Source organism: Cygnus olor, chromosome 24, assembly GCF_009769625.2.
Source record: "Cygnus olor isolate bCygOlo1 chromosome 24, bCygOlo1.pri.v2, whole genome shotgun sequence".
NCBI lineage: Eukaryota > Metazoa > Chordata > Aves > Anseriformes > Anatidae > Cygnus > Cygnus olor.
The window spans coordinates 2,494,433-2,506,088 of record NC_049192.1 but is presented as its reverse complement, the minus strand read 5'-3'; the positions used below and the strand labels follow the sequence as shown (position 1 = coordinate 2,506,088).

At 50.7% G+C, this 11,656-nt stretch overlaps 1 protein-coding gene and 1 long non-coding RNA gene across 2 annotated transcripts; one reads left to right on the top strand and one right to left on the bottom strand.

Moving 5' to 3' along the window:
• Window positions 1-131: 131 nt before the first annotated feature.
• On the top strand, window positions 132-5,368 carry LOC121059095. Its single transcript, XR_005814434.1, has 2 exons — window positions 132-250; window positions 1,048-5,368. It is a non-coding gene; the product is annotated as an uncharacterized LOC121059095 (long non-coding RNA).
• Window positions 1,995-11,271, bottom strand: RAB29 (RAB29, member RAS oncogene family). Its single transcript, XM_040535464.1, has 5 exons — window positions 10,813-11,271; window positions 8,912-8,983; window positions 7,482-7,663; window positions 6,249-6,370; window positions 1,995-5,574 (listed from the first exon to the last, which is right to left on the bottom strand). The coding sequence occupies exons 1-5, from the start codon at window positions 11,198-11,200 to the stop codon at window positions 5,457-5,459; spliced, it is 882 nt and encodes a 293-aa protein (XP_040391398.1). The 5' UTR covers window positions 11,201-11,271; the 3' UTR covers window positions 1,995-5,456.
• Between the last annotated feature and the right edge of the window lie 385 nt (window positions 11,272-11,656).

Below are 11,656 nucleotides of genomic sequence, written 5' to 3'. Positions count from 1 at the left end.
CGCCTCCTCCGCCGCTCATTGGCCGCCCGCGCGGCCCCGCCGCGCGCCATTGGTCAGTTCGAACCATCACGGCCGGGAGGCCCCGCCCCTCTCGTCGCCGCGGGGAGGGGGGCGAGGACGCCCCACACGCTCAAGCTGCTGTGAGCCGCGCGGCGGGGCCGCGGAGCCGCCGGCAGATTCGACACCGGCTCCGCCTCCCCGCGTTTCCCCCGCTCCTCCTCCCCGCCGCCCCGCCGCCCCTCCGCCGGAGGTACCCGTCCCGATTTTTATTTTTATTTTTATTTTTATTTTATTTTTTTCCCCGGGGCGCGGGCGGCTGCGAGGCGCGGCGGGGTGGGATCGGCAGATTCGCCGCGCGGGGAGGGGATGGGGGGGTGGCGTGGTTTTGGAGGGAAAACGCGGGGAAGCGCCGCGCCGCCCCGCTGCCCCTCAGCGCCTCGGGGCCGGGCCCGCGGAGCCCCTCGCCTCAGAGACCGGCCCCCGAGGCCCCCCGTCACCTCAGGCACCGGCCCCGCAGCCCCTCATCAGCTCAGGGCCGGGCCCACGGAGCCCCCTCACCTCAGGACCCGGCCCCGCAGCCCCACATCACCTCAGGATCGGGCCCACGGAGCCCCCATCGCCTCAGGGCCGGGCTCACGGAGCCCCATCACCTCAGGACCCGGCCCCGCAGCCCCCCGTCACCTCAGGGTCCGGCCCCGAGGCCCCCCTCGCCTCACGCCGTGCCTTAGGGGGCTGCGGGGCCCCGGCCCTGAGGCGATGCGGGGTTGGGCGCAGCTTAGGCAGCGAGGTTAGAGCAAGGCGGCGGCCCCTTTGTCATGGCAGCCTGCCCGCGGCCAGGAGGGAGGGATGCTCACCTGGGAAAGCTCTGCCAGGCTGCCCCGGGGCGCCGGGAAACAAACCCTCGCTGCCTCCCTTCGAGGCCTGAGGCAGGTCCCAGGCTGTGTGTGCAGCAAGGGATGCGGGGAGGCTGCGGGCCTTCACTCCGACATCGCCCTGCCTCTTTGGGACAGTACTGAAGCGTGAAGTTCTTATTTTTCTTGTTTTCAGCAACTATGGATTTCGTTATCGGTGTTGATTGCATTAGCACCGCCACGTTTGCCCGCACCGGTCAGCAGATCCAAAAAACATGCACAACTTACGTAAAATACAAGAAAGTCCATGGAAGGTTTGGGGTTCATTATGCTTTTAATCCCCTAGAAACCCACAATTATTCATTATGATCTGAAAGAGCTGCTTTTTGCCATGGCAAAATAAAACATACTCCATTGCCCGCGAAAATGGCAGCTTCGGGAACAGCAAGTTGCTTTTGCTTTACACTTCAATGTTTACAGAGACTTATTGCTCAATTTCACTACAAACAGTACTTAAAAACATTTTACTAGATCTGGGGTTATCTGAGAAGACTGTTTGACACTAGAAATATGGTCAGCTTTTACCTAATCGTAGGAGTAATTTGAGTTCATTTAATGCCTTTCCCGAGCTTAATTTGCCCCCTTTGGAATTACCGCCATTTTTCTGATCAATTCAGATGTGCCCTGTCCTTCGTGCAAGTCAATACTCATGAAAATCAAGCTGATCAGGAAAGAAAGAGAGGCATTCAGAGCAACTGCCTGCCCGCATAGCCAACCTCAAAATGCACTGTGTGAATTAATGAGCCATAAGGAGGAAGACGTATTAACAGACAGCCACATCAAGGAATTCTTTTCTTTCTCCTCTTAGCTGGATATATTGGATTAAAAGCCACTATGATTGACTCGCAGATGCAAAAGTTTTGCATACTTATGTCCCACTTGTAGGTCAATAAGACTACAATAATCAGGACAGAAAGATGTTTCAGTGAAAAGGTTCTAATTTGTTCTGCTGGCAGCACAGAGCAGTTCACATTGTATGCTTTATACATCTCCTATTATTGACAGCAATACTGTTTTTGTGTTGGACTCCTGAACCCATTTCTTAGGGCTGTTGAGACAGGAAAACAACAACTACTACACGAGCAGTGTCAAACTTCTTTTATTTCAAACTTCTGCAATAGTGCATTAGTTACTGATTGATATGGAGAAAACCTCCCAGCAGTTTCTTCTCTCTATATAAACACGATAATACTGCAACTTTACAGTAATCAGAACCCTGTCTCTAAAATACTTGTGCATAACTGCAAACTGTTTTTAAATAAAAGCTCCATTCCGATATTGCTGACTTATTTCTGAACTGTAGTCTCCCCTCATGATTTCAAATTCTATTACAGCAAAAATTCCTACCTCTGTGGACCCATAGATTGCTTTCATCAACATATTAAATATAAAGCTAAACTTGTTGTGTTTTTGTGTCCCATGACTGCAAATTAGAGTTATAGAAATGAGAAATAACACGTGGAAGGGAATGAAATAGGTACAGTTGGTCCAGAGTTGCACAAAGAGTACAAAGTCAAAAAAGGCACTGCAGAAAGGAAAAATCAAGCGTCGTTTTCAAAACAGGTTGTTCCTAACAGAGACACCAGTGACGCACAGCTCATCAGAATAAAGCCTATGCTTTTCTGCATCATACTGAAAGATCAAGTTTTTATTGGTCTGTATGAACCAGACTTAACTTTGTTTACAATCTCTCTCCAAAAATTAGCTTCTCTCAAGTTGACTTTTCCTTTTCGGTTGTTTTAAAAATGTGTTATTTAAACCAGCACAAGCTGGGCAGAATCAATTTCACAGGTAACCATTCTTCACAAATTAGCACAGCAAAAAAAATCATGTTTAGATGGGGCTTTTGAATCCATTTGTTTTACAGGACTAAATCGAGGGGTGGTTTGTCAGGTTTTTTTAAGCACCTTATGTGCCACAGAGCAAACTGAAAAAAAAAACACACATCTGCACAGTAAAATCGTTTTCCTGTCTGGTTGGGTTTTTGTAGCGATCTCAAGTAACGACTGTTTCTGTTGTGCAGGCTTGGTTTTCTACACTTACTTGTCTGCTGTGTCTATTAAGATGTTAACAAGCAGTGTGGGAAAAAAACAAACAAACCGCCAAGGCATACACTGGTACCGGAAACCTCTGGGCCCAGCAGAAATTATGCATAATAAAAGAAAATCATAAAAGCTCTTCCTTTGGCTTTTTGCTTGTTTCTGAGAGGCACTTATGAAAAATCAAGAGGTCCGGATACTAAAGAGACACTGGTATGTAACAAACCGATATACAAAAGGTATAAATAAGCCATTTTAACCCATGTTACAAAATTCCTGTTCATTTCCCAGCTTTTACTGACTTGAGTAGTTAGTTGGTCCTGGGCAGAGACTTCCACCGCCTCGATTTCTTCATCTGCTAAGGCAGCTCTAACACTTGACCTCTTTGCTCAAACGCTTTGAGGTGCACATACAGAAATCAACAAATAACACATGAATATTAACAGCTTCATGACGTATCTTTTTAAAAATTAGACCCTTTTCCCCATATTTCATAGAGGACTAAAAATACTGACAGGATGATTAAAAAAAATAAGATCATTTTTTTTTCTTTTGCCTACCATGTTTAGGCAGTAGAATTCAACGAGACAGTTCAGTTTTGTTGCTAACCAGTTCTACACATTTCATGTATTTCTACAGTGAATCCAGTGGCACAGGAAAAGGTATGTTTAAGTGCCTATAAAGCTGAATTTGTCAATTTTTGCACAACAGAATCCTACCCCAGCTACTTTAGCTTTTAATAAAATAGTCGTAACACAACATTAGGCCTAAATTTCATAGCCCTTACCGTTTACCTGTCCTTCTCAACTCCAAATAACAAAAACTCAGCATTCTTTTGTGCTCAGTGAAGGTAATCAGTTCCTGTTCTCACTGCCTTCTGCCTCCGTAGATTATATAGGGTAAGAAAAGACAGACAGGAATACCTTGCCAAAGAAAATCAGTCCCAAATTAGCATGAATCAGGACTAACCGATTTATTGTCCTGTTTTCAAATTATGCCCTGAAGGGAAATATTTTCATCCAATATTTTCCAATATCTTCCAATATTTTCATCTCTCAGCACTCTGGTTATTTAGACTGCTAGGGAAGGGAAAACATAATTGAAGAGTACTTGTTTAAATCCTAACCCAAAACCCAGGCAAGACAATTCTATGGCATAGCACGCTTATATAAAGTGCATACAACGCTACGTAACGACAGCCTTGCAGACTGAGGTTCCTAATAACTCGTCTAAGATAACTATCTAGTGTGCTTTTACCCGTTTTTTTTTTGTTGTTGGCAAGAACCGTTCTCAACAACAGTGAATACCTGGGGGACGTGCTAGGAAAAGCTGGCATCAAAAGGCAAGTAGGGAGCGGTTCTCTTCATTTCCTTTTGCCCTGCAAAGTCTTCTCCTTTGCTTCCCCCTTGGACCACTAAAACCAGCAGGTGGGCTTTCAGAGAGCTGTGTTTCCAGCACCATCCCTGCTACCAAACTCACTCATCGCTACAGAATAATTGTGGGAAGGCAATTCATCAGCAATTGCAAAGCTATTTGAGATTGTAGGATACAGGGTGTTCTAAAAGTGAAAAGAACTGTTGTTCTGTCATACAAAGGAGTTTACAACCTATTCCTCATTCAGCTCTCAGTGCCCTAATAAAGTGGCAGCAGAACAGAATACGTAGGATTGTGCTAGACAGAGGGTGAGTGAGAATGAACGAACAGAAGGCAACTGGGCAATTCTTGGCACAAAGTCGAGGTCTGTGCTTTAAGCCCCCCCAGTCGGTGTACACGTGAGTAAGGGCTGTGCTGCATAAATTCTCAATTCACACACCGGTTATTTTTACACGTCTGGTAAAGTGGGACACCGTCATAACCCACATCTGGCTTCACGTCTTAAGGACAGTTGGTGACAAGGCTGAGGTGCGTTGGTCTCTCCGCGACGTGCCGGCACAGGTACATAGTTCCACAGCACGAAGTAAGGAGTTTGCTGCAATCCCGCACTGGGAATCCACGGGCACAGAGAGACCGCTTGAACATCGTGTGCATGAAATAAAGGGCACTGTAACGCTTTGGAGTGGTGCCACTGTGTATAGTGGGTGCGGGTTGTGGGGAATAAAAGGTGCAGCGATATTAAAAATAGACTTTCCACATCCTTCATTCTGCCCGGGACAGGTCGTCACACGTGAGAAGATGAAGATAAGTGCTAAAATTTAAAAAATATTAATCCAAGCCATGTGCTTGAACACAGGCTGTGCTACATGACTAGCAGCAGAGCTTCCAGATGCTGCTACACGAGAAGAAAGAGGAATCCTGTTCTCAGCCTTCTTCCACTTCTCACTCCCAGTCATTGCAGCAATGCTTTACCGAGCATGAACATGCACTAAAGAGAAGACAGTTCACTATCACGTAAAAAAACAACAACAAAAAAAAGTGAGAGCTGCTTTGAAAAAAATAAAATAAAAAATACAAAAAAGAATAAAAGGACATTGCTGCTAGACCCAAGCAGATGGTGTAGTCGGTGCACCTAACAGCAAGCCCAGCCTGGTGGGGATGACTCTTTTATGTTAATGTAGTCCCCACTCCCAGGAGCAGAGGAACTTCCATCACGGGTGGACGAGGACATCATCTTTTCAATCAGGACTCTGGAAGACAAACATACGTGACTTTTTTTTCTTAAACAAGCAGCATTGGGCCACACAGCTTTGAAGAAATACAAAAAAATAGAACCAAATAAAATAAAACAAATGGAAATAACTCCTTTTAGAAGAACACACAACTCCAGAACTTTAAGGACCGAAGAGTGAGGTTAAGGAGCCTGATCCGCACTGACAGCAGCACCGCTGCTACTACCTGGCAGCACCAGGAGGCTGCAGTGATGATAACTGATGCCTGAGGACTGGGACGCAGCAACCAGCTTCCTAGGGACAAACTGCCCAACCTCAGGTACGGTGTGAATGCCCATCGCTGCTGCCTCTCACCTTTCAGAACAAGCCAAATTCTCTATTAAAGGATTAGTGCATCACAAAAGAATTTCTAATATATTTGCACAAGAAGCCCCATCCTCCTGGTAGAAGGCAGCATACGGAAAAAACCCATCCCTGGTACCGATTAAAGCATTTCTGTTTCGAAAAGCATGTTGGAGCTTAACCAGGGACAGAACTTCTGACCTTTTAGAATTCAGTTTCCCTCCAGGAGATTTACTTGCACGTTATTGCTGCTATTTGTTACTCCCTGACAGCATCTCCCCTCACCTCAGATGGCGGTGTCTGAGAGAGGGAATTAACTCTTGAGATGCATCACGAGGCATTGTGCCTACCTCATGGACTCATTAATGTTCTTGTTTTCCTTGACAGACGTCTCCACCCAGCCAGAAAAGCCGTTTTCTTTGCTGAAGCGATCCACTTCTTCTCTCGTCACTGCCCATGGGGAAAGGTCACACTGTAAAAGGAGAGTCAGTCATTTTAAGTTCAGCCTTTTAATTTTTAAGCTGGGAGAGGAAAAAAAAACCTCTCCCCTCACCCAAGCAGTGCCTGTGTCGAGGCAGCAGGAGGGCTCAGCCCCATGCATCTCCGAGATCACAATCTGAGCGCTCTTAGGGCAAGGTTCTTAATGGGATGTTGCAAGCAGCAGTACATTTATCTCATCTCAGGTACTGACACACCTCAGCCAAGCACGCATGGAATGGAGGTTCCTCCAGAGCAGGACAAGAAAGCACTGTCACTCGTCCAAAATCTGCCAGGCCTAGCAGCACCAAGGGGATTTTACCGGCATGGTGCCACCGAGGCAATCCCATGGATGTCAGTGGGCAGCACAAAGAGAGTGAGAAAACCTGCCCCAGGGAGCTCGTGTTGGTGGGAGTGCAGCCCGGGCAGTCACACGGCTTTCCTTAACGCAGGCCCAAACGTTACTGTAAAATTGCTATCGCAGTTCATTGCTTGTGAAGAAGTGAAGAAGAAAAGCCATTCTCCCACCCACCTCTCATGTTTTTGATTCGTCTCCAATTTTAGACTCTCTCAAACCAGGCAAGTCTCAAACTGAATCTGGAAATGGCTGCTGAGCCAACGCTGGCACGCGAGGAACAGAAAGGTACTTTTTAAATGAATGAGAAATAAATCACTGAAAGACAGCACCCGTTCTGCACGGCGAAACCTGACACTGCACCCAAACGAAAAGTAGCCATCCCTCTGGCAGCTCAAGTTTGTCGCACACAAACTTCCCCAGGCACGTTAAAGACCAAGAAAGAAGAAGAAAAGCTTTCAGTGCCGGAGGTACAGATCTCTAGCTCCAGAAGCAGAAGAAACATCCTAGGACAAAGCAGGTGCTAACACCTCCTTAGTGCCATCCAGCGTTAGGTCCTACCAGTCTCCTAAATAAGGAGGAGAATCCTTGCTAGCGAAAGAAAATTCAAAAGAGATAAGGAAAGGATTAAAAGCCCACAGGCTGTGGTACAGCTCAGGGCAAGGCTCAGAAGGTGTCTCCTTCCATTCTGCAGCTGGGAAAGCGCAGGCACACGTGTACGCGCACACGGAGCGTGTCTCAAGCTGCTCACTTTGTTAGCCAGCAGCAGGCAAGGCACAGGGTTCCCGTCCGGCAGCGTCAGCTTGCTGTCCAGATCCTGCTTCCACTTCTGGCTGTTGCTGAAGGTGCTGACGTTGGTGACATCGAACATGATGATGCAGGCGGACGCCTCCCTGTAGTACAGCCGCGTCATTGACGTGAAGCGTTCCTGCCCTTCAGGATCAAAAGGAAAAGAAATCCCCCCAGAAGTTACCGTTTTTTAGACTTATTCATGGAAATTACGTGCCCATGAGGGTACTTCATTTCCTCAGCTCACACCATCAACCTCCACTAAGTAACGAGGAAACGGGCGCTGAGATGCATCCCGCCTCGGAGCCTCAGCAGTGCAGGGAACTGGGACAAACTGGGAGTTCGTAACCCCGACCCAGCCACTCAGGCGTCCCAGAAATGTTTTGCCTGACTCCCAGTGTAACAACTTAAATTAAATTTCGCATCCCCTGGATGCGCACCCCCTGGATAAGGGCAGCCGCACTGCCTTCCAAATCTTAAACGTCTTTTGGGGACTGAAATCGAAATCAGTTTCTTGCTGCAATCCTCTTGCAGCAAACTTCTCCTTCCTGTTTTCTTTTTAGAGATTCCAGACGCGCACGCCTGAACGGTGAAAACGGAGGCACCCACAGCCCCGTTTTTCTCGCTGCCCTGCATCCAGAGGTGCCATTTTAGAGCCGCTACGGCACCGACCTGGCCTTTGCCCTCCGGCACTAGGGCAGCTGAGGACGGCTGAGCGGGCTGCACGGCCGGCTCTCCCCAAAGGCCCCCCCAAAGGTGCCCCACTGCTGACCCAGGCCCGCCACCCCAGCTCAGCACGGCTCGGCACGGCACGGCACGGCGTCCTGTTTCCAGGACCGCTGCCCGCTGGCCTCTGCCACTCCACTCCGGGGTGGACGCCTGTTCCCAAGGAAACCCCCAGCCCTGCTCGCACAGGTCACTGAGCAGCCAGGGAGCGACAGCCCGGGCCCCTCTGGTCCCGGCAGCCAGACCGGAGAGACTTCAGTAGGGTTACACATGCAGGCATCGGGCCTGGCTGCCGTGCCAGAAATCAGAATTTGCACACCAGACTCAGAGCCGGGAGGTTATACACCCAGTTACAGATCAGCTTCTCTCCCCATTCATCTGCTGTGCCTTTGCAATTGAAAAGAAAGGTTTGATAGAATTTATTGTCTATGCTTCCGTGTTCTTTACAGATGAGTTTTTGATTAAATATTAAAACTACTGCTGCAAACTAGAGACAGCACTGCAAACCAGGACAGTCCTGTCCCTTGAATCCATAGGCTTTTAGGATTTATGTTTGCAGCAGACTCCTACTGGAGGAAAATAATACTAGTAACAATAAATAAAAAAGCCAAGCACTCAAGAGCTTTAAATTTACTCCTGAACAGCTTTGTGGTTCGCGTGACGTACCTGCAATGTCCCAGAGCTGAAGTCGCACTGTCTCTGACTCTGACCACTGGACCACCTTCAGAGCAAAATCCACTGGAAAACCCCCAAAAAGAAAGGAAACCTCATTAGGGGCATTCTGCACCGCGGGGCTCGTTCCTCCACAGCCCCTCAGCACCTCCCAGCGCCGCTGTCCCGGTTGTGGCAGCTCGCACCGGCCCAGCACCCGCACCACCGGGAGTTTGAAGTGAAAGGATCAGAGCTAACCATGCGCCATGCCCCCTTTTAAAATTCCTAATACTACAGGAAGCTCAGAAAAATGCCAATAAAATGCTGGGTTTGTGGCAGTTGTCTGTTTTTTTCTGCACTGCCTAAACCATTCAGCCACTGGTAGGTATGTGGAGCCCGGTGTCTCCTTCCCGTATGCTGCTCACCACAACCTGCAGCTCATCCTTAACAAACACAGAGAGCAGAAAGGGAAACCGCTGCATTTTCCTCAGATTATGATGCATCAGGTTTTCACTGCAGGAGGAAACTGCCCAGCAATGCTGCCTTCCATGCTCAGCAGGCCTGGAACTTTTTGAAGCTCGGACCTCATTAAAAAAAAGCAGAAATAAAAAATCCTGCAGCTCTTACTGCTGGGAGCACAGGCGCGACCCCAAGCACTTTGCAATTTGCTGCCCCACTGGGCTGTGGCTCTCCGGTGTTTTCAGCTTCTGACTAATTAATCCCCTCTGGATTAATGAATAAATTTTAAACAGCCCCCACTAGTCTGGGTCCTCAGAGAGGTTCACCGGGTAAAGCCTCAGCACCTGCTCCTTGGAGGTTACTCATTTACGTTCGTGTTAAAGAACTATTTAATCCTGTTCCCAGCCTCCTTGTTACAAAGCTGGTGTTTCCCCCATCATCTTCCCAGGTGCTCCACCTCAGAGCAGTGACTTCGTGCTGGTCAGTGAGCTGCTGAGGAGCCAAGGCAGCAATCGCAGGCTGGGTGTTTGGGGCGGCTGCTCCTGGGGCAGGCGGGACGGGGACCCTGAGCCTGCATGGCTGGACTGCAGGCGTGCCACAGGTCGCTGCAGGCAGCGGGAGCACAGCAGAAGCTGCGGCTGAGACCTGCTGCAAAACGCGGTATTTTGTACCTCTGCTGCAAAACGCGGTGACTACGGAGGGGCAGTTTTTGTGTCACACGTCCTTGCAGGGTTCCCATGTCTGCAGGGATGGAGAGGGGCGAGCTTCCCACTACAGCCTACCAGCAAGGGATGCTGAATAGAAACAAACGTGATAGTCACAGAATCTTTTAGGCTGAAAAAGAGCCTTAAAAATCCTCAAGTCCAACCATCACCTGACAGTACCGGGTCCACCACTAAGCCACGTCCCTTGGTGCCACATCCACACACCCCTGAAACAACCTCCGGGATGGGGGCTCCACCAGCACCCCAGGGAGCCCGTCCCGGTGCCCTTCTGCAAGGAAATTCTCTGACATCCACACTAAACCTCCCCTGGCACAACCTGAGGACATTACCTCGTGTCCTATTTCCTGTCACCTGAGAAAAGAGTTCATCCCCTCCTCGCTGCAGCCTCCCTGCAGGCAGCTGTAGGAGTGTCGTGCTCTGCCCTCAGCCTCTGGACCAAACACCCCCAGCCCCTCAACCCCGCTCCCCGTTTCCCAGCAGCTTCTCTCACTGCTCCTCTCTGAACACGTCCCAGTACCTCAGCGTCCTCCCTGCGGCCAGGGGCCCGGAGACAAACACAGGACGCGTTCAGCGAGGGCCCCACCGCGCTTTACAGAGGACAAAGCTCCGTGTTGGACCAGGCAGGAGGCTGCAGGGAGGCCGCAGGGAGGCCGTGGGGCTCTCCCCGTCCACCACCGCCTCAGCCCCCGACCCCAGGGTGCCGGCTCCTGGCTGCGGGCCCCCGGGGCTCACCTCCCACGGTGGACTTGTAGTGCCGGTTGAAGCTGTCATTGGCGTAGCGCTGCACCAGCGACGTCTTCCCCACCGTGGCGTCCCCCACCACCAGCACCTTGAACATGCGGTCACGGTGCCCCATCCCGGCCCCGCAGCCACCCGCTGCGATCATGTGAGGGTCAGGTGGCGGCGGCGGAACCGCCACCGGCCGCAGGGCTGCCGGGACATGTAGTCCGTGGCACCCGGCCTCACCACCACGCAGGCCTGCGGCTGCTTCTCCCTGTGGGACTGAACGCCCCAAGGGTCCTCTCCGCAGTGGAACAGCCCTGAAGGGACCTTCGGAGATCAGCCAAGGGCCTGAGCGCTTTAGGGCCAGCCAGTTAAAGCATTTTAACGAGGGCTCCATCTGTTAACGAGGCAGGGGGCTGATGGCAGCCACCAGCACCCGACCCCCCTCACACTGAAGAAATGCTGCCGGCTGTGCAGGCTGAGGCTGCCCTGGCGCAGCTCCCCCACACCCCGCACTGCTGAGCCCCGTGCCTCCACTTCCCCCTTCAGGAAGCCGCAGGGATCCCCCACTGCTTTCCTCCCCGCAAGCTAAGCAGGAAAAGAATCCATCCCCCCCAGGGAGCCCCAGGCGGCCACCCCGTGCCCGAATACCCTGGTATTTGGGGCATGGGGAAGAAGGGGGGCAGCAGAGCCCTGGCCAGGCATAGCCCCACAGGGGAATCGCTCCATGCCAACAGGGAGCAACTCCCACAGCTGGAGAGAACATGGAGCCCTCTGAGGGCCACCAGCTCCCCCAGAGCCAGGGGGCTGCTTAACACACCTCCAAATCGCACAGAAGCCCCGTGTCCTGCTC